General features: G+C 39.5%; 1 protein-coding gene across 1 annotated transcript; it reads right to left on the bottom strand.

Annotated features, from left to right (window-relative positions):
* Positions 1-14,958: 14,958 nt before the first annotated feature.
* Positions 14,959-27,119, bottom strand: LOC113279176. Its single transcript, XM_026527880.1, has 6 exons — positions 27,048-27,119; positions 26,213-26,939; positions 25,114-26,050; positions 24,635-25,029; positions 23,105-24,499; positions 14,959-14,981 (listed from the first exon to the last, which is right to left on the bottom strand). Exons 1-6 carry the CDS (start codon positions 27,117-27,119, stop codon positions 14,959-14,961), a joined length of 3,549 nt encoding a protein of 1,182 aa, XP_026383665.1.
* Between the last annotated feature and the right edge of the window lie 88 nt (positions 27,120-27,207).

Genomic DNA, 27,207 nt, shown 5'->3' on the forward strand with positions numbered 1-27,207 from the left:
AATTGAAGCTGATCCTCTACCACCCTTAATACACACAGTAGACGAAGTGGGAACTATGGCCGTAGGGGTACAAGCCGGAACTCCCAATCAGGGATCAAACCAGTCCCACCGACTGATGACAGAGCTCGAAGAATTGAAAAAGAGCCAGCAGGTCTACGCAGATGTCGTAGCTCTTCTGGCCAGAGAGAACCAAGACTTGAAAGATAGGATTGCCCAAAGCACGAAGACTAGCCAACAACTGGACGAAGCAAATTCTAAGGCACCAGAGCCTAATCGAGACCGAAGAATCATCCTAGCAAACGCCGCTAGGGGAAGCAGTGCATCCAATCCGTAATATGCCGCCGAAGACTTAGACTATTATGACAGTGAAGATCGAAGAAAGAAACGCTCAACTGAGCATGAGAACATGGGACATTACCGCGCAATGGAAGAGCTGCGTGATGAGATGATGGCTGAGATCAGGCAGTTAAAAGCCAAACAAGGAGGAGGAAGGCTTGAAGAGGTGATGAAAGAGGCTAATTACACACCCCTAACTCATCGCCTGGCAAATACCCCCATTCCGTTAAAGTGCCCTGTCCCAACTTTTGAATGCTATGACGGATCCAGTGATCCCACGACACATATCCAGTATTATAATCGTATCTTAGCCCGATGGAGTCAAAACGACGCCGTCCTCTGTAGGTATTTCCCATCAAGTCTGAAGGGATCGACTTTGTCTTGGTTTGACAACCTGCCACCTGATTCCATCAACTCCTACGATCAACTCGCAGAGAAATTCTTGAGAACCTACATGTACAACAAAGCTGTCAACACCGGAATGGATAAACTTTTTTCTCTGGAAATTGGTTACAAGGAGAACACGAGGGAATACACCAACAGATGGCACAAGATCTGCCAAGCCATAGGGAGTGTGGATCCCGTAGTGAGCATCAACTGCTACAAGTGGGGATTAGACCGAGTGAGTCCACTATTTGTTGAGATCCACGGAAGCGTACCTAAGACAGAAGGAGATCTTCGAATAATTATTGAGAAGTATGCTCGTCTTGAAGAAATCCAGCGTGAGAACCCGAGGGCACAAACGCAGAGGTCTCACCATACCAATTCCGCAGAACAAACCAGCGGGGCCAAAAGAAATAGCTCAGTGGAACGACCGCACGAAGATAAGAAGGAACGAAGAGATGAACGACGAAAAGACGATCGAAAATTCGAAGATCAGGTTTACACGAATCTCAATGCTAGCTACGCTCGGATCTTGCGAGAGATCAAAGGAAGAGAAAATTTGGAGTTGCCGTGGTCTAAGGTAAAACATCCCCCAAGGACCGAGAAGTCTAAAGATTACTGTGAGTATCATTGCTTCAATGAACACCAGACCGATAAATACAAAAACCTCAAAATAATGATCCAAAAATTGATTGATGCTGGCGAACTCAAGCAATACATACGAAAGGAAGTCACCGAGGACAGATCCAAACGAACCAAGCAAGTCCAACTTCCAGAGGGAAACCGCACAATCAACATCATCTCGTGTTCCGAAGCCGCAGGGCCCTCACTTACATCGCAGATAGGAAAGAGGCTACGAAAGAAATTCGAAGACCACTGCGAATTATATAAGATTGATGGCTTAGAGGTGGACGAGCACGAAGAGTGGATGGACACACCTATCATCTTTGATACTGAAGATATCAAAGAAGATATGGAAGACCATAACGATCCCTTGGTCCTCACACTACCAGTGGCCGGATGTAACCTCAAAAAGATCCTCATCGACTGGGGAAGCTCAGTGAACGTTCTATTCTACGAACGCCTTCAAACGGATGAAGCTCCATGATGAACAGCTGATGACCTCTTATACACCATCTACGGGTTCAACGGAGCGCCCACAAAGCCATTGGGAGACATCGTGTTGCAGGTGAACGCCGGGCCCATGAAAGTAGAAACACGATTCAGCGTGGTAGACGCCCCATCCCCCTATAACGCCATTATTGGACGAAAGTGGGTACATAAACTCAAGGGAGTGGCAGCAACTTACTACCAATATCTCAGGTTCCCTACACCCGAGGGAGTAATGGAAATCAAGGGAGATCGGGTCTCTGCAAAAGAGTGTCAGGCCACTCAGGATTGTATCAACAACGAACATGAAGAGCAGCGAAAAACCCGAAGGATCAAAAATAAAGAAGCTGCGAAAGAAAAGGCCATAGACCTGTTCCTCAAGGAAACCGCAGGGAAGGGCTTGACAAAAGATGATAATGTCCTTAACACAGAGGCAAGTACTTCATCAGCCAACGAAGGACTGAAACATACCAAATAACAATTAAAGAACGTCTCAGTCCTTGGGGACCCGAATCCGGTGTTCACACCAGTGGAGCCCGTAAAAGAAATCAACATAGGAACGGAAGAAAACCTGAAGATGATCAAAGTAGGGACCATAATGGACTAAGAAAGAGAAGATTCCTTAACAAAATTACTTAAAGAATACGCGGATGTATTCGCCTGGAAGTTAGGAGACATGCCGGGGATTGATCCAAAAATAATCCAACACGAGCTGCGCATCAAACCAGGCACGCCACCTTTCAGGCATAAAATAAGAAAAGTTGCACCAGAGTATCATAAGGCAGTAGAAAAAGAACTTCGGAAACTACTAGAAGCAGGCTTCATCAAGGAAGTCAAATACCCTACATGGATCTCCAACATGGTCGTCGTTCCTAAGAAAAATGGAGGGGTTAGGATATGCATCGAATTTACTAACCTCAACAAGGCATGTCCAAAAGACATTTATCCCCTACCGAGCATAGATCAACTGGTTGAAGCAGTGGAAGGGTACGAAGAGCTGTCATTCATGGACGGATATTCTGGTTACAACCAAGTAGCCTTGGCAGAAGAAGATCAACTACACACAACATTCTACACCCCGCATGGCCTTTATTGCTACACTAAAATGCCCTTTGGACTTCGAAACGCAAGGGCAACTTACCAGAGAATGGTCGATGCTATCTTCAGGCCATGGATTGGTAGTACCCTAGAAGTCTACGTTGATGACATGCTCGTCAAAAGTAGGCTGCGCAAAGATCACCACCAGGACCTGAGAGATATTTTCGAAGCAATGAGGAAACATCACATGAAAGTAAATCCAGAAAAATGCACCTTCGGTGTCACCTCAGGGAAATTCCTCGGATATCTGGTAACAAAAAGGGGTATTGAGGTAGACCCCGCGAAGATTCAGGCCATAGTGGAAATGCCATCTCCGAAGAATTTAAAAGAAGTGCAAAAGCTCAATGGGTCCTTAGCAGTCTTGGGCAGATTTATTGCCCGATCCTCGGACAAATGCAAACATTTTTTCAATATTATCAAAAAAGGGAGTAAGTTTGAATGGACCGCAGAATGCGAAGAAGCCTTCCAAAGAATCAAGGAATACCTGGCTTCAATTCCAATCCTGCAGAAGCCTGATCCTGATGGGGTTTTGGCATTGTACATAGCAGCGACAGAAGACGCAGTTAGCGCAGTGTTGGTCAAAACCAATACGAAGATAGAACATCCTATCTATTATGTCAGCAAGACCCTCAATTCTGCGGAAAGGAATTACACGAAGATCGAACAACTCATCCTGGCATTAGTATGAGATACTCAAAAGCTGAGAACCTATTTCCTAACTCACTTCATCCGCGTCCCATGCAAAGCACCACTGGAAGCAGTCCTCAAAAGCGCGGGAAAAGTAGGTAGAATAGCCAAGTGGAACACCCACCTGGACCAATTCAACATCATTCATGAAATTCAACATTCCCAAAAATCCCAAGTATTGGCGGATTTCTTAGCATACCTCCCCCTGGACAACGATGAAGAGATTAGGGGAATACCATAAGCCGACGAGGAAAGCAAGGATCCAGTTGATGTCCTCGAACCCGCGAGTCAAAGACAATGGGAAGTCTTCGTTGATGGTTCCAAAAATAAGGAAGGGGAAGGAATAGACATTGTCATCACCACCCCAACTGGAGAAAGGATCGTACAGGCACTCAGGTTAGAATTCAAAGAGCATACTAACAACATCGTCGAATACGAGGCAGTCGTACATGCCCTCCACTTGATAATAGAGATGGGGGTAACTGATGTAAGACTGACAAGTGATTCGCAGCTTGTCATACGACAAATAGGGCTCGAATACAATGTGTACGACGACACCCTCTCAGCTTACATGGCCTTGGTCCAAACATTGGCATCACAAATTCCGAACATCAAGTTCCGGCACTTATGCAGAAGGGATCTCAGGCACGCGGATGCCCTAGCATATATATCATCCATGCTGAAGGACAAGAATATCGAAGCTATCAAAATAACAAGGGTATACGAGCCTTCGATTGCATCACAATTTTCCTTTGTTACAAATCAAGATACAGTGGAAGAAAATATCGAAGATCAGGTGGGAGAAGACATCCGTAACGATTTTGAAGAAGAATATATCCAAGAGCAAATCAAGACGAAGATTTCAACAACGAATATGATTGGAGAATGATGATCCATGCGTTTCTCAAGGATGGAATCTTACCCGCGGATCATAAAAAAACCAGGAAAATACTCTCCAAAGTAGGAAGATATGATCTTTGGGATGGGGTCCTGTACAAGAAATCTTTCCTCGGACTGTTACTACGTTGCTTATCCAGGAAAGAGGGGCATCGAATTCTAAACGACATCCATTATGGTGACGCAGGGAATCATAGCGGCATGAGATCACTAGCCGACAAAGCAAAAATGCAAGGATATTACTGGCCCACAATGATACAAGATGCTGCAAGAATGTCCCGACGATGTGAAGAATGTCAGCGTTTCGCCAAAAAGATACACGCACCAGCAACAACGTTGAATTATGTGGATAGTCCGTGTCCATTTGCAAAATGGGGCATAGATATCGTTGGGCCTTTCATCGAAGGATCAGGGAAAAGACGATTTTTGATAGTAGCCACGGACTACTTCAGTAAATGGGTGGAAGCAAAAGCCTTAGCCAGGATCAGAGACGTGGACGTGTTTACTTTCATATTCCAAAACATTATTTGCAGGTTCGGCATACCAGCGGAAATCGTGTCCGATAATGGTAAACAATTACAGGGGAAAACATAGACATGCTCTTCGACACTTTCAAAATAAGGAAAAACAAGTCCAGCCCCATATACCCTCAAAGCAACGGACAAGCGGAAGCTACTAACAAGAACCTCGCCCTTATCCTCAAAAATCAATTAGACGAACACAAGGGGCGATGGTGTGAACATCTACACAATGTATTATGGGAATACAGGACAACACGAAGATATGCCACTGGGGAGTCCCCATTTCTCCTCACTTATGGAGCTGAAGCAGTCATCCCAACATAGATCCTCATGCCAACCACAAAGACCGAAGCATGGGAGAAAAATATCACAACAGACATGATGTTAGAGAGACTGGACGACCTGGAAGAAAGGAGGGAAGCAGCATTGCAAAAGATGGAAAATTATCAACGGAGATTAGCGAGAGAGTACAACAAAAAGGTTAAGCTTCGAAATTTTGTAGAAGGGCAGTATGTGCTAAGAACAATCCCGCAGTATCAACGAGAGAAGAAATGGGGAAAGTTAGCACCTACATGGGGAGGACCTTTTATAATACACGACATTGCGGGAAACGGTTCCTACTATCTTCGCAATCTGAAAGGCGAGGTCCTCCGGCACCCTTGGAATGCTAAATGGCTCAAACCGTACTACCCATAGGAGCAGCGCAGCTTTGCATCTGCGTGAAGAATACCAGAAGAAGAAGGCAGCGTAACCGCTTTACATGTTTCTATCTCTGGACGAGGAGTAGCAGGCCTCAACCTTTCAATCAAACAAACTTTTTGGGAAATCTTCAAGAAAACGAAATGGTCAAAAGGCCCGCTGGGTGAACGCATGTACATTACATAATAAATTAACAATATTGGGGAAAGTAGCTAATCTACAATCTCTCAGGGCTCCCCTATCAGTGTCTATGAGTGTAAGACCTGGGGGAAGGCACCCAAAAGAAAGAGATACCCAACCAATTTTAAGGCAGCGGGTCGACGGAATGGGTGCATGTAAATATCTCAAATAATCATCCCATATCCTAGAACGTTGCCTCGTCCACCACCGTTTGGGAATCCTCTGACCCAGGATTCTCCAGCGGGGTGACAGGTCTCAAGACGATCACAAAGGTATTTACCTTCGGTGTCGCACCCAAACACTCTCAACTTTTTACAAAGCAAGTTATTTCTAGTTTAACACTTCACAATACTTAAAATAAAAATGAATTGAAAACGCAGGTATGCCAAAAGGATGATCCATTTCATAAAGAGTTGATTACAAGTTCAGCAAATAAGATAAAGCAGGAAACACATCAAAAAATGATCCGAAATTATATAATCAACAAGGATCAACTTTCTATGACTAATAAAATAAATCTACTTGGACGATACAGCTCCATCAACAGGGTTGTCTTTGCGAGATGAAGGTACGCTACCACCTGAAGAAGGCCCAGAAGAACCAGGCAAGGGCGCGGGAAGGGGACGACGCGGATAATTCTTGACAAGACCATGTTCGACTTTAAGATCAAGTTCAATCTTATCTAGGACTTTGTTGGTCTCTTCAGCCAACTGACATCGATCTTTATAAGTGATAACAGCGGTCCGCTGGTTGTCCTGAGACAGTAATGCAGATAGGCGTTCCGCCTCTTTGGAGGCGATCTCTGCTGCTTCCTCACGAGACGCGGAAAACCCTTTGAAATAGTTGGCTTGTCCTTCCTGCTGCACTAAGGCAGATTGAGCTTTTTTAAGCTCATCATTTGCTGCGTGAAGCCGTCCCTCGAGTGTTGAAAACAAGAAATACCAAGGGGTTAAAACGAAGAAATAACAGAATCACACTCGATAAAACGAGGTTATACCTTCGACATTAGGCGAAGCCTCTTCATACTCATTAACAACTGCATCCCGAGCCTCATCAAGAAAGTCATATTCGTCGGATAGTTTCTTATAATCCGTTTGAAGGTTCGTAAGATCAAATTGACTCGCGTCTAAATCTACCTGCTTCATTGAATCCAAGTGACGAAGATGGTTGACTTCGTCATTCATCTCCCCCATCCTTTTATGGAGTCGATACACATTCACTTCAAGATCTCTTTCAGATTCCACTTGGCGAGCAACATCAGCTCGAGACGCTGCTAGGGCTTTACTAAGAGCACCAACCTCAGCCCTAGCATTATCTCTTTCCTCAGAAAAATGCAGCATACTATCCCTAACCCCGGGGCCTAAGAAAGAACGAGCCTGTTGTAACTCTCCTTCCAAAAAGCTCACTCTAGCCTCTAAGTCTGAAGCATGTCCTCGAGCATCACGCAGGTTGTCACGCGTCCATAGCAGCGTACCATTAAACAGACGACGGTCATGATTGTACTTATTTTGCATATCAACCATCAGTGTTCGCTTTTCACGCCACTCAGCTGCTAAGGCGTTGTGCTCATCAGCACGAGCATTCCACTTTACGGCTTCGCTTTTCAACTTACCCACCAACTCTGCAATGCGGGATTTCTGTCGTTCACTTTCTTTCCGAAGCCATATGAGCTCGGGGACTCCACCCACTGAAGATAGGGTGGGGAGACTGAGACAGAACACCAAAGTACAAATAGGGAATCACGAGGAGTAAAAGACCAATAAAAAATACGAACCTGTGAGGGACGATACATTTCTGCGAGCTTGCTCCAATTCGTTGCGGACTATAGCAAGTTCCGAACGGAGACTCTCCTCGGCATTACCCAGCCGCTCCTTTTCCTTCAGTCGACCCTTCAGTTCACTTATTTCCATCTCGGCCGCAGATAGTTCTTCTTCTCTATGACGAAGCTTAGCCTCCAACTTTAAAGACTTTGCTTTAAAGAATTGGTATAGAACATGGTTACAATGTTCGCTCCTCATCATCTATGTCACAAACAACAAACATTATTATACCCAAGGGATCGGATATCGCGAAGAATACAATGTCCGTATATCATGAGGGAATCAGTACAAGGATTTACCTCTAAGACACGCTGCTGGGGAAAACCGTATTGGTACCCATCAGCTATGGCCATCATATCAGCAACAGAGGAGGGAGGATCAACCACTAGGTTAGCTTCTGAAGCTCTCAGATTCTTCTCCCACATCTCAGCAACGCGGACTTCAGAAGACACTTGCATCATCTGACAAGTATAAGCGTCAGAATTCTTCTCACCAGGGACCACTGGGGCAGGGTTGGGGATGAACATCAGATTTTTCTTCTTAAGCCAAGCCAAAATGGCATCTTCGCCTTCAGGCATTAGAGAGTAAGGGAAATCCTCTGAAGGAGATTCAACCGCATACTTCCCTTTGGCTGTTCTCCCCTCACTCGCGCAAGTATCGACATCACCAGCCTCAGCATGACCACCGGCATTTTCAGCCTGCTGACCGGTGGCATCTTCTTTACCAATATCCCCAAGCACATCCCAATCATCATTTGGGGAAAGCAATGAGAAGTTTTCGGCAAGACCCATGGCAGCATTCACATCAAAGGATTCCCCGGCGGAATATATCCTACCAAAAGAAAATTCAGGGGAAATAACGGGCAGAATACCCACACCAACAATATTATCGCCAACAGGGGCAGATCCACCCCCGCCAGTACCACCAACGGTAATATTACCCTCAGACTCACCATCACCACCCGCGGCAATTTCTTCTTCACCATCACCACCCGCGACAACTTCTTCTTCACCATTACCACCTTCATCATCAGGGTGAGAAGTATCGGTACGCTCTTCTCCATCGGACATTTCTTCATCCTCAGCATACCCTTCGTTTACAGGACTTGTAATCTCCTCATAAACCTCAGCCTCACCGGTAACCACAGTAGAAGATTGTTTGGGTCCAAGTTTCTTCTTCTTCGACACCTACAAACCAGTACACATCCCCACAAAGGCTCATTTTTTCCCTCACTTCAAAAATGAAAATTATTTCAAGCAAGGAAAAAGGGGCAAATAGAATAGAGAATATAAGAAGAAACTATACCTTGGCATCAGCAGCACTCTTCGGTGGATGGGTAGCACCAGAACCCTCCTCCTCATATCCATCAACGAAATCAAGAGCGTAATGAAAATTCATGCCCGCGAAATTCGGACGCCAAAGACAGAAATCTCCATAACGAGCAAGAAGAGTTTCACGAGGCTTGCTGTTTTCAGAAAGACGCCAACCGCGCGGACCAGGAATCCAACCATAAGCCGAAGGAACAACTACCTCAATAACAGTAGCATGCCATTCATAATCATGGTCACGCTTAATCCTTTCACGAGCAGGAAAGAGTTTCTGTTTAGCATATCCCTCAGTACCAGGAACATACTTCAGCTTGGCATCACTCACCTCACTCAAAAGACGAATTTCACCACGAGGAGCAGCAATTTTACGAAGACTAACACTCCACGGCTTACGGTTTCTACTGTTGACATAATCCCCAAAGGAACTGTTAAAATTCTGAGGAGTGTACCACTCTCTCTCTGCAGGATTTGGAACATAGCAGGTCATCATAGTCTCTCCCTTGCTTCGCAGGTAACATTCCTTCAGTGCACGAAGATAATTCCCAGATAGTTGTGACACGGAACGATTATGAGTGTTTGTGGAAGAGCCTTCGCGACTAGCCAGCACGTCATAATAAAAGGAGTCACCCGACTTATATAGGGGCAACATGAGACCCGCCTCGAAGGCTCCGACCGTAGTCAATAGATGAAACTCGTCAAACTGATACTTAGCAAGGAGCTCGTAAGTGATATCATCGTCAGGGGCATAGAAGCGAACCTCAAAAGCTTGAAGCTCGTGTTTTTCCTTGAACATCTCAAGATCAATATGCTTGAAAGTGACCTTCTTCTTACCAACTGAAATGCTGCGTATCACGGGGACAGTTTCTTCTTCGTCTGCGGAATCAGAAGTAGGACTAATTTCCGAAGCTTTCCTTTTAGAAGGAAGATTTTTAGAAGGATCAGCTCTCGACATAGTACCCTTGGAGTACTTCCCTTTGAAAGAAACCGTGGGAGGAGGAGGCAAAGATTTCTGCGGAGGCACTGAAGGAGGAGCCATAGAACGAAGGGGCAGAACATCCAATGTTTCATTACGAGGAGGAGGAGCCCGCGTACTCCTAGAGTCATCACGAGGGGGAGCCTGCGTACTCCTAGAATCTTCACGAGGACGAGAAGGGGCCCGGTTAACAGCATACCTAGACCCAGAAGGACCCGTCGGCACATCCCCTTTCTTAGTAGGCACAACCTTCGCACCAGAGGAAGATGAAACCCTATGACCCCGAGGATCCGATTGCGAAGACTTGTAAGGACCTTCCCCAAGTGGAGATCTGTCAGAATCTCGACGCGGAGGGGATCTTGGCGGACTAGACGGCGGGGTTTGGTAAGGAGCCCGCGGAAGATCAGACATATCTACAAGGAAACACAAAAATAGTTTAGAGAAGAATACGAGGAGATCACTAAAGATCAAAAAAACCCATAATTGATGGTTCATCCGGATAAACATTAAAAACCCTAAGAACTAAAAATAACCAGAAATACCCCATCAAACTCCAGGGATAATACTTAGATACAGACTCACAGACTTTGTAACAAAGAACAAGGGCAAGCATATATGCTTCGACATGTGTGTTCTTCATCACAAAGCCAAGAATACAGCAGCAGGAAACAAACGGGTAGATACATAGATAAATCAATGATGAGCAGCTAATAAAAAAACCCGTACCTGTATAGAAGAGGACGACAAGCACCAACCACAGTCGAAGAAAGGAGGATCGGAGATATCAAAAGCTAGGTGTCTGCGATACAGGGGCAACAACAGTCGAGAGCGAAAGAGACAGAAAATTGAATGATGTTATCTTCCTCACAAGCATGACGATAATAAATGACTAAAGAACAAGAATAGAAAACAAAGAAAGGATGAATACTGACAAGAAGAGGATGAACACTGACAAGAAGAGGATAAATTTTTTTTTCACATTCTCTTTCCTATTTATAAAGCTAGAGAAGACAATAACTGTCCCTCGTACCAAGGAGCAGTTATGGGGAAAGTTAATGCAAAGTGGGAAACGTGCCCGTATTTATAGGGGAAGTTATTTCAGGAGAGATAAAACGTGTAGGACGACCTTTCTTCTTCTAAATTGAAAAATACGCCCAAGTCAGAAGAAGAGTGGCAAATTGTATGTACACCTTTCATCATCTACCACGTGTACAGAAAGAAACACGTGGAAGGCATGCAAAACAAGATATCAAAAAATGATAACAAGCATCTCATCAGAAGATGCCACCGGCCAGAAGATCTGACGGTCAGGGACAGAAGATCACAGAGGTATGATGGCTTAGAGGAGCACCAGATAATACCCCTTGGGTGTTAATACACCCAATCCCGAGGAAGATCCCAGATCAACGGCTGAGAGGAAGTTTGACTGACACAGATGTGACCAGACAAAGAGACACTTGTCTGACACGAGCAGACATCCATCTACCCGCATTAAATACCAAAGAGATATACACGTGTCAATCAGCTCGTGGAAGAGGCGAGGATAACCCTTCGTATTCAAGCTTAGGCCGCAACATATGTCGAAGACCTCTGCGTAATGGGCACAAAGCACAAGAAGATAAGATTACAACGGCACCTCATAAGTGGGACCCACGTTCCAACCCTATAAATACCCCTCTCCACTAAGAGAGAAGGGGTCGACCGATCCAGAGAAAAGATAGGAGAATATAGGAGAGAGAAATAGGAAGAGTAAGTGATCCCCCTACTTCCACAGACCTATGTGTACTCTAAAGTCATTTGACTATCTTTGTAATCATTCAATACATAGTGAAACACCAACCCCGTGGATGTAGGCCTTAGTGCCGAACCACGTAAATCTTTGTCTCATTTATATTTCAGCACTTTACATTCAGCATTGAACGTCATGTGCTTTACATTTATGTTTGATTCTCTGTTTATCCCTTTTATACGAACATTATTCATGATAATATTCGACTAGACAATGACAAGCCCGAAGGCTTAGAGTCGATGAATCGATATAATCATCCCCTTTACATATACGACGTACAATTTCAGAATTAGAATGTATGCGATTATTGTTTGTGAACACGTGGATGGCTTCGAGATTTATGTGTTCACAATCTGGAACACGTGGATGGCTTCGAGATTTATGAGTTCATAAAAAGGATGAAACAAAAAGATCCATCGGCAACAATCCCTTGCACAAAAGGTTTGTATCTTTTCCATCGCTCTGTAGAGTTTCCATACAATCATATAGTTCTCGGGTGCAATGACTATATTCATTAGGGCTTGCGTCCTCTTTTTGTTATCACATCATCATTATAACTAAGTATAGCTGAAACATTAACTTTACAGACAAAAACTGAAGGTGACTTCTGGATTCTTTTAGTTTGTACACTGAAGGTGACTTTTGGATTGTTTTATTTGGTATACGTTGTAGTAAATCTTATCAAATACTCTTACGTTGTAGTAAAGATTGACCATGTCTAGAAACTTATGCTTCGCTTGGTAGCGTGGTCCCTCATAATCATGAAGGAAGAATTGTTGTTTTTTTGGTTTTGGTTACCAGAAGGGAAAATCGTTAGCAAACTGGGTTTATTTAGTATTGATTTCTTTTACGGTTTTGATGTCATCTTTTTACTACGGCTATTGAGGTTATCTTCCTCTAATTGAGAGCAATAGTGAGAAAATGACAAACTTAGGCAAAAAAAAAAAACACTCAGCAACGGAAACCAATGTATTAGTTTCTCTATTTGCTCCAGTTTCTCTTTTTTTTTTCATTGCAGCATCAACTTGGACTCATACCGTGAACATAATGGAAATCACTTTGTCGGTTCCTGACTTGGTATTGGTGTCTCAAGAAGTGAAAGGTAAAGTAATTTACGTAAGGTAATTTTTTCCTTTGGCTTAGTGTGTGAATTCTTGGTTGGGCTAATTACTTGGGTACGTACGTTTGCTATACAGGATACAAACACTTACTGATTTTCTATCGCGAAGGAAGGATTGTTTTTTCTTTTATGCCATAGTTTCATGAAGTGGAAGGTAACGGTTCAAGCACTATTAAGTACGGATTATCTACCTTTGGCTTAGTTTCGGAATTCTCGGTTGGGTTACTTGGGTAAGTACATTCTCATGCAGGATGGTAACACGATTTTTTCCTTCCAGGGTGATAACAATTATCGATTTTTCGCCGTAAAGGACGGAATAGCGTAACTTTAGGCCATAACTACTTATGAGACTTATAAGACTTGGATGTCGACATAATTTTGTAAAGAGAAGACTGTAGAAAAAGACATGATTTCTAACCTAAGTCTCGGTAATCTTTTATGGCACATTTCTTTCAAGTCTCCGAAGCTTAAAGCTAGATGATTTAGCGGAAGCATGGTGTTTAAGGCACATTTTTGTATTGTTTGCCGCTGCTAGATGTTGTTTCTCACGGGAATAAGATCACTATTTGCTAATTGAATGAATTTTACACTGTAGTTTAGTCACGGATCATTCTTTTTTCCCCAACAATCCTTAACTAAGTCTAATTTGGGTTGGCATTTCGTTAATGTTTATATGAAGTCTAATTACCCTAAGTAAATATTGTAGAAGAATTTTTGAGAAAATTATGCACTTCTAAATTTACTACAGTAAGAATTGGTGCAACGACAATCTCATATATCAGCACGGATTGATTGTCTCTCTTTTAATACCTTTTCGTGTGCAGTTTAAGTCTTGTTCTTTTAGTAAAATGTTCGGAAAAACATTTGCAGTTAATGTAATGTTGTATGTGCACCAGCCACATCATTTCGAGCATAACTGCGATATTACCATGCACGAAGTTAACAAAGTTCGTTGCCATCAAGAACGAATTACATTTATCATGTCTTCTTTTAATTCAGTTAAATTGTTAACACATAAAAGGGGAAAAATAGCACGGATTCATGTAAATTGTTAACACATAAAGGGAAAAGTAGCGCATATATTCCCTATTTTCGTTTATCTATTTAATATATTTGTCTCTCCACGCCAAATCAAAAATATATCGACTCGGGCCAGGGCTTCATTCCGTGCACATCAACCCAAAAAAGGCATCGTCACGGGACGGGGTGAAGCCTTGTGCACACCAAATAAAAAATGCATTATCACGGGGTCGGACACCAAATTCAAAGAAGAGAAATGCCCGGTGCGTAGCACGGGCACAAATCTAGTTTGTAAGAACAAGCCTTTCATAGGTAAAAATCCATTGAAAGTCGAGTGCACAATGGTCTTGCAGAATGTTTCCGGCTCAGCCTTATCCACGGGTTTATGGGTTTATTTAATATTTGTGGCTTCTTCCATACATGTCACAGGAAAAGAGCTAAAAGCCCTTGCCATGTTGAAAAAGAGCAAGGGAAATTCGTTTAGCTATCTCCCTTCATATGTTTTTCTTGGAACATGGAGGAGATGTAAATGCTTTTCTATAAAGCGAAAATCGGATAAATGCCTCTCTTTTTGATAAGATTTCACCACTATTCCTTGGACCTTCACAAAGTACCCCTTCGTAAGTAAGTTAGAATTCCAAAAAATAATAATATCCATTTTATCCTTGTCGTTATATTCCCGAGTGAGAAAGAAAGAGAAGAAATTTTCCGTCGAGAGATAAACCACCATCTGCATGGTCACCAGCTTCACTCCAACACCGCGTGCTAGTCCTCAATGGGGACAAAGCTACAGCTAAACCAAGGGTGGCTCCCGCATGGCCGCATCCCCTAAAAATCTTATAATTTCGTAGGAGTCTTTCAAATTTCCTACTATTTATTAACAAAAATTATTATTAACCCCCTTTAGATTAAATTTTTATGAGTTATCCCCATGTATAGAATTCTTGGCTCCGTCCTTGGTCTACCACTTACACCAATCCCATCACCTCCACCAAATCAACCACCAACAGCACCAGCACCTGTTAAAGAATCGATTTTGAACCAACGAAAAACTGGAATCTAAAACCAAATCTCGAGCATCGATCGAGATGAGACGATGAAAATCATCATTAGTATTCAAATATGAAGATTCAGTCTTCATAAACAAATAAACATGGATTATCTTTTTTGTCTTGTTTAAGTTTCTGTTAGTGGTGGTGGTATTATAATTGGTGGTGATGGAGATAGAAATAGGATAAAACGATGAAACTAATGATGGATATTATGATGGTTATGGCTGTAATAATGAAATTGGTGATGAAGAGGTTGGTTGTGGTTAGGTTAAGATAATAAAATTGATGATGGAGATAATGGTGCTTCTGGTTATTATGGTGGTGGTGGATGAGGAGGTTGGGCGTGATTGTTGTTATTATTGGTGGTGGGGTTTGAATGATAAATTGGTGTAATACTACTCCATTAACTGTTGAAGTTGATAACTGAATCTGATTTGGAATCGACACAATTTTGATAATTTTCGAGTTATGTTTTTATAGTTGGTTACTGGTCGCTTTGTTATATGTTAATGTTGTATTGTTCAAATATGTTTCATATGTGTGTGAATTCAATGTTGGTTTTTTCTGATATTCAATCTATAAATTTGGATCTAAATTGATATGAAACTTAGATTTTCGATTGTTGATCAACTCCTCTTTCTTATTAGAAATAATTGTTTTCTCATTGTTTTCGATTGTTGAAATCCAAGAACTCTTTATGCCTGAAATTTGAGTTTTTTTCTCAGTTCAGAAACAAGATTCTGATAGCCTGATATCAAGTTATCCATGTTTTTCATCTGATCCGTCTTTACATCATCTTTAAACTTGGATCGGGACTTAGATATGTTAGATCATAGCTCGGTTGAACCCACCAAGCGTTGGTATCAAGTTTGGTTGTCATATTTTATTATCAAGACTCATCTAGAGTCGCTTGATTAAATAGTAGAGTCAACTTCGTTTAGGTTAGACTAGAAAGTCTAGGAATGTTGAGACATACAAGTATTACTCCAAAAACCTGAAGAATGAGAAGAAGTAACGACTACAACGTAGACATCATCCTTCCACTTGAGGTTATTAATATTGAGATGATCTTGTTTCCATTCCTAACGTATCTTTCAAGTCGTACTATATTGAAAAATAACATGCGAAGCTGTATATATATAATACTCTAGTGATTAGACTTGGTCATATCATTATGATCAAAGTGTCAAGGAATTTATTGAATTACGAAGTATAAACGCTTATCTTTTGGAACTTCGTAAATACGACATCAACATAATCTTTGTATTTAGTTACTTGATTATGTGTAAGATATAGGTGTAATTTCATCTTAGAGAACTATGTACTATTACATTAGTTTAAGGAAGTAGATGTATGAACTTGTTTCATAATCGAAAGGGAAATCATGATTGGTTCGGTTCTTTATTGAATATATTTTGGATGACCAATGCAAGGTGACAAGGTAGAATCTATCTTAACTTATGTTGAGAATTTAGGTATAACCGGTCATAGCCTATACTGTGTAGCATGTTGTAATCGGTCACCAACTACTTTATGAAGCAAGGTGTAACAAGTCACAAGCTACATTGGGAAGTTAGTTGTAATTGATCACAGGCTACTTTTGGAAGCAAGGTGTGACCGATCACAAACTAATTTTGGAAGTTATATGTAATCGGTCACAAGCTACTTTGGGAACCAAGGTGTAGCCAATCACAAGTTAATTTGAGAAGTAAGGTGTAATCGATCACAAGTGACTTTTGGAAGTATGATGTAACCGGTCATAACCTAGTTTGGGAAGCATTGTATAACCAGTCACAACTTAAATTGTGAGTCATAGTAGAACCGATCCCAAGTAGCAAAACCGAGTCTCCAATATTCACATATCTCTTTATGTTTTGTGTGATCTTGGAATTAGGGTTTGCTGAGAGAAACTTCTAGATGTCGACATTATTTGAAAATGTACATAACTTCTACCATTAATTGTTCAAAGAGATTCCTTAATACTCAAGGTGATCCCGAGCCGAAATATTGAAAAGCATTTAATTATGATTTTCATAATATGTGTTTTAACTACCAACAATTAAAGCATATACTTTGGAAAATATTGTTGGTTAATGTGCTACACTAATAATAGAACTTTTCTAACAGAGATTTCGGAAATATGGTTTGTAATTAATTGGAAATAGGAAAACCGAAATTAGGTACTTTAATGAATATCTTGAGAATATTTTCGGTTTTGGAATTTCCTTGTTGTCCATACAATCTTGGTCTATAAATACTTGAGTTTGTATTTCTTGCAAACTATCCTAAGAGCCAGGCAAACTTCATTCGTGTTGTTTATGGTGGAGTCGTCTATCCGGAAAGGAAAGTACCCTAATTAGGCGAAATCTCTTATGACCGCTCTTTTAAAGACTTCTGTGGGATCAAGAAGCTTTACGAGAACCCTTGGTGGGAAACTAGATAATTGCATTGTTATTTTAGTTTTTGATTATTGATTTGATTGGCTAACGGTTGTTGAAACTTTGATTGCACCTATTTTGATTATTCTTGAGAGCCTTCTCTTCTGACATAAGGATCACTCAAACTAGATCAAAGTATCGACATGATGTTTAAAACCATTTTCGGATCTAAAGACATCTTGTGATAATCCATTGTTAACAGACGCTATCATGTGTGTGATTAATATCAAGAGGATTCAAGTTGTGTTTTGCAGGTTATTCAAGGCAATTGAAGATTTAAAGACGAAGAAGATTTTCTTATTTGTTTTCGTATCTTGTGAATATAGTGAACAAACCTTGATCGGTTGGGATCCAACTAGAATTGTGTTTATCATTGATAGACTTGATTGTCTAGTTGTGTGAGATCGGCATCACTTTATAGTTACTCTTTTTGTTCTATATTGATTGATTGCAATTGATTATTTCAGTAATCAAACTTTTAGATTGATCTAACCAGACAAAGGAGTTTATTAGATTAAACGGAAGAACCTTTGTCAATGACTCATAAATATCTTATGACCAAATATTAAATAGAGCGGTTACCAAACAGCTTTATCCTTTACTATTTGGAATACGATCAAAAGGATTGGTGATTCACGTGCGTGACTCTAGAAGTCGAAGGCGCAGGGATACTGAGGAAAATATGTATCTAGGCGCAGTATACTTGGTCTCAACTACGAAGTTGGTTTTAAATTTTGTATAGCGGCTTAATTCTGAGAGTATTCAAAACTGGACTAGGTCCCGGGTTTTTTTTGCATTTGTGGTTTCCTCATTAACAAAATCTTGTTGTGTTATTTACTTTATTATTCCGCAATTATAATTTAAAGTAAATAACACTTGTATGTTAATCCTAGTCACTTGATATTAATCCTATAGTGTTTCGGTTTTATACCGTACCTATTATCAAGTGAACACTTTGTTGTTGTATTGTCTCGATCTCGTATCCATAGACGATCACACAAAGTGTACACCATAGTTGTTGAATTGTCACGACTTTGTCCATAAACGATCACACTTGGTATATGACTTATAGGTTGATATTCGAATGATTGTGGTGTATTTGGGTACCCTCGTCTTTTCAAGATAGATTTCTCGATTCAGTTGTACCAGATGAATGGTAAGAACTTCTCTCTAGACTGTGTCTATGATCTCGGGACTTGTTTCGACACTTATTTTTACGATGTCCCTATTGTTTACATTGAAAACAAGGTGCATACAAAGTAGAGGTAAATCCTTGAGTTTTAGGAAAGTAATCCAACCTTTTCCTTGAGTGGCTCTCATCAGACTTATGAGAGATATGTTTGGTCGGTTTATAAGAGTAGTCCCGAGTATTCCTTAGATTGGAATTTACAACTTTTGTTTTCCTAATTTCATCATGACAACTATCAAGATTATTGATAATTTTAGACACGGGTTTTTCCCCAGAGTTTAGAGAAAGTTTAGGTTTTTCAAGTCTCTTATTCAACTCTCCCTTGCCGTTAGGATAGTTTAAACTTATTTGATCGAATAAAGATTTTATCCGTTCAAGTTCAGATTCCAAAGACGAAATCTTTTTATCTTGACAAAGTAGTTTTTGTGAAAAACTTTCAGAATTGAACTCATCATGTGTATCTAACGTTGACAATGAATCATGGTTGCAGTTCTCAACAACTGTAACAACATATTCTGTCTTATAATCTTGATCGTTCTCATAGGGGGAAGAGTCAAGCGTTGTAGTATATGCATTTTTCTTCCAACGAATATCTTTAGTGGGACAATCTAGAGAAATATGACCAAATCCTTGACATTTATAGCATTGAGGAATGTCATCATCATCGTTCAAAGTATCGATCCTCCTTTTTGGTGACAAGTTGTTGATTTCTAGAGGATACATGACGATCATTTTTTTGATGTCTCAATAGTGATATTGTTGAGTAAGGATAGGTTAATTATTATTTAATCCAGTTTCTTCCTCATCATCTACTATCTAGAGCCATTTGATTGTTAGAGTTTTCAGGACTTGGAGTCATGAGACTTTGTTATAGAATTGCTCAGTTGAACCCACCAAGCGTTGGTATGTCAAGTTTGGTTGTCATATTTTAGTTTCAAAACATGAGTCGCCTTGATTATATTATTACAGTCAACTTTGTTAGGTTAGAATAGGAAGTCTATAAATGTTGAGACAAACTCGTGTTACTCTGAAGAACCTGAAGACGTATCGACATCAACGAACACATCATCCTTATATTTGAGGTTATAATACAAGACTTGACTTGTTTCCATTTATATCTATGTTGCTTTAAAGTCAGTTATATTGAAATCATAACCTGCGAAGTTATACATGTGAATCTCTAGTATTAGTCATTACATTATGATCAAAGTGTCAAGGAAGAATATACAAGTTGTATTACAACATTGATATATTGAAATGCGAAGTATAATTTTTTTTCTTTTGAACTTAGTATTCGCGACATAATATTATCTCTATAATTCGTTACTAGATTGTGTGATGAGATTTGAGTTGATTTCATGCCTAGAAAACTATGTTTAACATGACCAATTACTACTTGGGGATCTCTAGCAGGACGGATCCCTACCTTGGGGATCACTTGCTGGACCAATCCACAATATCAATTGAATTTCGGTTTATCATATACACTTTAGGGATTACATGGAATTCGGAATATGAGTTGCTATTTAGGAGAGTTCACTATAACGACATAATGAGTAATTTGAACATGTGCTATAATTTTATTTATTTATTGTTTAAAGATATTCCTTGATACTAAAGGTGAGATCCCAAACCCAAATATTTGAGAATATTTTTTAGGTTTTTCGAATTTATATGTCTTTAATTTACCAGTAAGTAAACCATATCTCTAGAGAATATTAAAAAAATATACTTGTATGCTAGCTAGTGTTGAGTTTCCATCTATGAGAGATTTCGGTATATTAGTTGGATATAGTTGGAATTTGACAAAATTGAAACTTGGTATTTATTGCATATCTTTTGATATTTTCGGTTAGGGAAATTCCTTGGTGTCCAAACTACCTTGGTCCATAAATAGTGAAGTTTGTTCTTCTTACAAACTTATCCCGACACACACACTTCATTTTGTAGTCAGTGTGATAGCTGACTGTTAGTATCATTTGTAATACTATCTTGGAGAGGAGGGTAACCTAATTAGGCGAAATCTCCTACATCTGTCATTTAAAGTCTTTTTTGGGATCAAGAAGCGTCTAGAAGTACCGTTGATGGGAAACTAGAATCGTATGGTTATTTTAGTTTTTGATTATTGATTTGTTTTCCAAACGGTAGTTGAAACTTAATAATCACTAGTTTGTTTATTTTGTGATTCTTCTCTTCTGATATAAGGTCACTCGAACTAGATCAAGGATCAACAAAGTTCGGATACGTTTTTAGATCTGGAGATAAGCTTGTGTTTATCCATTGTTAATAGACTCCGTACTGTGCTTGATTAATCATAAGGGAATCGAGTTATTTGTGCAGGTACATTGAAGACTGAAGATACAAAAAGATTTATGATTGGCTTATAATCTTTGTGATATACTTCGTGCATACTTGATTGGTTGAGACCCGACACAGGTTGAATATCATGATAGTAATATTATAGCTTATCGTAAAGGTCGACGATTTATCATTTGGTGGTCTTCTTCGGGATCTAAATATGATAGGTTGAGCTAGGATCTTATTATCTTGGTAACCTAGATATTAGTTGATCTAAACCGATATAAAAGAGTTTATATTATTTAAGAAAAGAAACCTTTGTATAACTCAACATTATCTGTGATTTATTTTTTGAGATTTAGAGAGGTTACTGAATACAAATTAGTCATTTACTGTTTCAGAATATGATCCAAAAAAGTTGAGTGGTAAAAGTCTTCACAGCAGATGAAGCAACTTAAGATAGTGGACTCTATCTTAGGATTTGCGTGCGTTGCGCAGGGATATTGAAGAAAATAGGTAACTTGGAGTTAGTTTAATTGGTCTCAAGTACACGAAATTGGCAATAATCTTTGTATAATGTCTTAATTCTGAGAGTATTCAAAACTGGACTAGGTCCCGAGATTTTTCTGCATTTGCGGTTCCTCGTTAACAAAATTGAAAATGCGGGGTCTAACAACCACACCCAAAAGTTTGTTTGGAAATCTGAGAGGACTTACTCCAATACACTTTCTATAGAATCAACTAGACAATCAGACTCAATCTAGAATAAAATATATCAAAGAGTTTAATATCTCTAACTCTTAATTCAATCCGCAATCAACAAATAGAAATCTGCGAGCCCGATTGAATATAAGAGGAATTACTTGAACGTTACCAAAGACCAATGTTCAAGTGTCAATCAATGTAAATCAACAACCAAAGGTTGGATATTCTAATTGATTGATCTTAATGCACAACCTGTGATATTTCAATTATATAACAAAATATAATGCGGAAAAGGAATAACACAGGCACCAGAATTTTGTTAACGAGGAAACCGCAAATGCAGAAAAACCCTGGGACCTAGTCCAGATTGAACACCACACTGTATTAAGCCGCTACAGACACTAGCCTAGGACCAATTAACTTCGAACTGGACTGTAGTTGAACCCTAATCAATATCACACTGGTTCAAGGTACAGTTGTGCTCCTTACATCTCTGATCCCAGCAGGATACTACGCACTTGATTCCCTTAGCTGATCTCACTCACAACTAAGAGTTGCTATGACCCAAAGTCGAAGACTTGATAAACAAATTTGTCTCACACAGAAAAGTCTATAGGATTGAATAAATATGTCTCCCACAGAAATACCCAAGAGTTTTTGTTCCGTCTTTTAATAAATCAAGGTGAACAGGAACCAATTGATAAACCGGACTTATATTTCCGAAGAACAACATAGTATTATCAATCACCTCACAATAAACTTAATCGACTAGCGAAACAAGTTATTGTGGAATCACAAACGATGAGACGAAGGTGTTTGTGACTACTTTTCTATCTTGCCTATCAGAGATATAAATCTCAAGCCAATTTTACAATTGCACTCAATCACGATAGAAACAACAAGATCAGATCACATAACTACAAAGAGAATAGTTGGGTATGGCTTCAAAATCCCAATGAAGTCTTCAAGTCGTTAACCTACAGGGTCTCGAGAAAAAACCTAAGGTTAAAGGAGAATCGACTCTAGTTATGCAACTAGTAACACATAGGAGGTGTGGGGATTAGGTTTCCCAGTTGCTAGAGTTCTCCTTTATATAGTTTTCAAATCAGGGCTTGCAATCCAAGTTACCTTGGTAACAAAGCATCCAATAATCACCGTTAGATGAAAAACCTGATTCAACCAAGCATATATCTTTCAACCGCTAGATCAAACTTAGCTTGTTACACACAAATTAAATGTACCCTCATTTAAGTTTATGTAACCGTACCCAAACGTGTACACCATGTTGGTTCACAAATAGTTAACCGAGGTTTGCCATATGATTACTCTCATATCAACCTTATTCATCTTAACCATAACTAGTTCAAATGACTCAAATGAAACTAATTAAAGAGTTGTTCAATTTCTATGTTCTCATAGAATTATACAAGAACATAATTGAAGCAAAATCGGTTCCATACACTCGAAAACTTCTGGATTCAATGCTCCACTTCCATAGGTTCTTTTCATTCCAAGGAATTCTCCTGTGGAATCACGCAGCACAATGCCAATTCCATATTGGTTAGTATCAGCATCATAAGATCCATCTATGTTAAATTTAACAATGGTTTCTAAAGGAGGTTTCCACTTAGAGACATTAGAATATAAAGAAGCTGCATTATGAGTTTCATGCAAGTGAGATGCAAGGTGATAATGTATTCTATGTATGGAGTTTATAGGGTTTAAGGAGACTCCCTGGAAAACTACATCGCAACGATCTTTCCAAATTATCCAAGCACCAATCATAAGAGAATAAATCCATTTGTCATCCCTGTTTTGATTTGAAGTAGAGAACCAACTAGTGACCCATTCAGAAACTGTATTGTAGTTAGCTCTGACAGCATCAATGTTGATGTTTATGCCCCTCCACACTGATCTGGCATGCCTACAATCAAAAATAATGTGCTCTATAGTTTCTTCATATCCCCCACAGATGTCATAGCTAGTCTCAGTGCTGCTATTGTATATTTCCCTTCTGATCTTGGTGTTGTGAACACCTCTTATACACTTCCAAGCAAAGAGTTTTATCCTTTGTGCATCTTTATATTTCCATAAACTTTTCCAGACCTTCCTATCAATAGTTCTGCCTTCTATTTGAACTTCCTTGTCATTGTAAGTGAGCATTTTGTATGTGATTTTCACAGAGAATACTCCATCTTTTGCTGGCATCCATATTATAGAATCTTCCTTGCTGATGTCTATGTAAAGTGCTTGGATTTTGAGAGCAATGTCAGCATCAAATAAAGCGGTGATAAGATGAATATTCCATTGAGCAGTTTCTTGCACCATTAACTCTTCTACAAACTCATAGAACCTGAAGAAATCATTTTGAGGAGTGGGAGATTGAGACATACCAGGGATCCATCTATCTCTCCATATTCTTGTTTTCTTACCATTGTTGATCTCCAGAAAGTAGTTCTGCCTAACAATTTCCAGACCTTTTGAAATCCCATTCCATGTGTAAGAGCAATTGTCCACTGAAATGTGCTGATGAAGTAGGTATCCAGACTTGAAATATTTACTTGAGAGAGTTTGAGCCATTAGGGAATTAGGCTCATTACAGATTCTCCAAGATAACTTAGTAAGGAGAGCTAAATTTAGTTTTTCAAGGTATCTAAAAGCTAAACCTCCCATTTCAGTTGGTCTGCACACATTCATCCAAGCAATTGGATTATGACCTCTGTTATTATGATAACCCCAGAAAAACTTCCTTTCAATGGTTGTGAGCTGTTGAAGAAGGTTAGCTGGCAGCTTGAAAGTACCCATCTGGTAAATAGGTACATCATTGAGTACATGTTTTATCATTGTACCTATGCCTGCTTGTGAAAGAGAAGTAAAAGACCATGCATTGAACATGTTTTCAAAGTTATTTTTAATACTCTTGAAGGCTTCTTGCTTTGAATGACCAATTATGAGTGGATACCCTAGATACTTTTATTTTGAGTTCATACTCTTGACTCTTAGGATTTGCTTGATTGATTCTGCAACCTCTGGCTTGGTTTTCTTGCTGAAATAAACAGAACTTTTCTCAAAGTTGATAACCTGACCTGACTGAGAACTGAAAGTGTGAAGTAATTCCAGTAAGTTGTTAACTGAAGTAACATTTGCTTGAGTAAAGATCAAGCAATCATCTGCAAAAAGTAGATGATCAATGGCTGGTGATAAAGCAACCACTTTAATACCTTTTATTTTGTTGTCTTGTTGAGATGTTGTGAGTTGTCTTGAAAGAAACTCCATAGCTAGAATGAATAAATAAGGTGACAGAGGGTCACCTTGTCTAATTCCTCTTGTAGGTGTGAAAGAATCACAGGGAGAACCATTGAGCATGACTGAAAGCTGAGTTGTGCTGATGCATTGTTGGATGAGATCACAGAATTCATTATTAAACCCAAAGGAAGCTAGAACTTTAAGAAAGAAGGGTCATTCTAACCTGTCAAATTCCTTTGACATGTCAAGCTTTAGTGCCAGCCAGCCATTTTCACCTCTTTTTTTCTTCATGGAGTGAATAATTTCTTGTGCAATCACAGTGTTGTCTCTGATTAACCTGCCTGAGACATATGCAGCTTGATAAGGGGAGATGAGCTTCTCCATTATGGGCTTCATTCTGTTAACTAACACCTTTGATATAATGTTGTAGGAAGTATTGCGTAGGACAATTGGCCTATAATCAGCTGCACATGTACACTTCTTTTTTTTTGGAACTAAGGAGATATAGGTCTCATTAATCTGTTTGAGAATATGTCTTGTTTTAAAAAATCTCTTAACCATATTGCAAACATCATCCCCAACTGTGGCCCATTGACTCTTGTAAAAACCAGCTTGAAATCCCTCTGGACCAGGTGAGCTCCAGTTTTCCATACTCTTGAGAGTAGCAAATATTTCTTCATTACTTGGGATTCTGATGAGAGATTCATTTTCTTCCACTGAAATTATTGAAGGAATATTTTTGTAAAAGTTAACATCTATCACAGGATTACTTGAAGTGTTGATACTCTTGTAATGATGTGTCAGATGCTGAGCAATGTCTTCTCTAGATTGCAACCAGATATTATTGTGATCTTGAATTGCGTCAATGTTATTTCTTGTTCTTCTCTTGTTCACCTTCGTGTGAAAGTATTTGCTATTAGAGTCCATATCTTTAATGAAGTGGTCTCTAGCTTTTTGCTGGTAGAATTCAGACTTGATTTTGTGCCATTTATTGAGTTCATTGCTGACTTTGATAATATTGCTTTCAGTGCATGTAGTTTGTGGGAGTTCGTGAAGCTGCTTGAGTTCAAGCTGGAGATTTTCCACCTTCTGGTTGATGTTACCAAAATGTTCTTTGTTCCACAAAGAGAGTTCTCTTCTAGTGTAAGACAATCTTGACACTAACTGATAACCAGGAGAACCAGAGACACTAGTTTTCCAAGCATTAGTGATGATAGTAGAAAAAGAATTATCATTTAACCAGGTTAAGAAGAATTTAAAAGATTTCCATCAGTTGGGTATAGTGGTATCAGTATCAAGTAATATAGGACAGTGGTCACTACCTATCTGAGTAAGATGATGAAGTCTAGAATTAGGGAAATATAAATTCCAGTTGCCATTTCCAAGAGCCATATCTATTCTTGACTTGATAGTACCAGTACCCATGTTATTATTACTCCAAGTGAAGTTTTTTCCAATAAAACCTATATCTTCTAAGCCACTGCTAGCTACTATATTATTGACCAAACCATCAGAAGAACTAGAGGCATCAGTTTCATTATCATCTAGATGAAAATTAAGATCCCCTAAGACTACCCAAGGGTTGCTATTGTTCTCACTGATCTGTTTGATATAACTCCATTGATCTTTTTTCTTTGTATAATTAGAAAAACAATAAATACAAGTTAAGAGGAATTCTGGCTTACTAGGATCTGATTGGACTATGGCACTAAACATATTTAAATGGGTATCAACTATGTCACAGGTGAAGCCATTTTTCCAAAGAATAACTAGACCTCCAGACATGCCTTCAGGTTCAATGTAATCCCAATTAGGATATTGGTACTGTTTTAAGAAAGGTTGACATTTGATTTTACTAAGTTTAGTTTCACAAAGAAAGATGATGTCTGGATTTTGAGCTCTAATAATGCCACTTAGATGATTTCTAGTAGAAGCAGTTTTAAAACCTTGCACATTCCATGAGAGAATTCTCATATTTGCAAAAATGATGAGGATAAAATAAAGTTGAAATTTCTTCCTATAATTTAGAGTCCTAATATATGCAATGTACTGATAAAGGTGTAAAGGCAAAAGTAAAAAGATGTAAAATAAGTAACAATGAGTGAGCTGAAAGACAGTAAAGGAGGATATTAAAGAAAAAAGATGTAGTTTTGTTACCTGTTTCTCCTTTTCTGCATTTACATTTTGGTTATCTCTAGTGATGATCTTTGGAGCAGCTGAGGAATCCATGTTTGGAACCACAATGGTACTGGTGGAGCTAGAAGAACTGTCATTAGCAATAAGAGCTTGATTTCCTTCTCATCTTTGCCTCTTTCCA

This window comes from Papaver somniferum, chromosome 5 (assembly GCF_003573695.1).
Source record: "Papaver somniferum cultivar HN1 chromosome 5, ASM357369v1, whole genome shotgun sequence".
NCBI classification, from domain to species: domain Eukaryota; kingdom Viridiplantae; phylum Streptophyta; class Magnoliopsida; order Ranunculales; family Papaveraceae; genus Papaver; species Papaver somniferum.

What these genes read in the sequence shown, in the direction of transcription:
- LOC113279176 (XM_026527880.1), bottom strand. Translation starts at nt 27,119, where the DNA reads ATGGATTCCTCAGCTGCTCCAAAGATCATCACTAGAGATAACCAAAAT. An exon ending in ATGCAGAAAAGGAGAAACAG is followed by an intron (nt 26,940 to 27,047) that starts GTAACAAAACTA and finishes CACCTTTATCAG; the next exon opens with TACATTGCATATATTAGGAC. An exon ending in GAATCCAGAAGTTTTCGAGT is followed by an intron (nt 14,982 to 23,104) that starts GTATGGAACCGA and finishes ATTCTTTAACAG; the next exon opens with GTGCTGGTGCTGTTGGTGGT.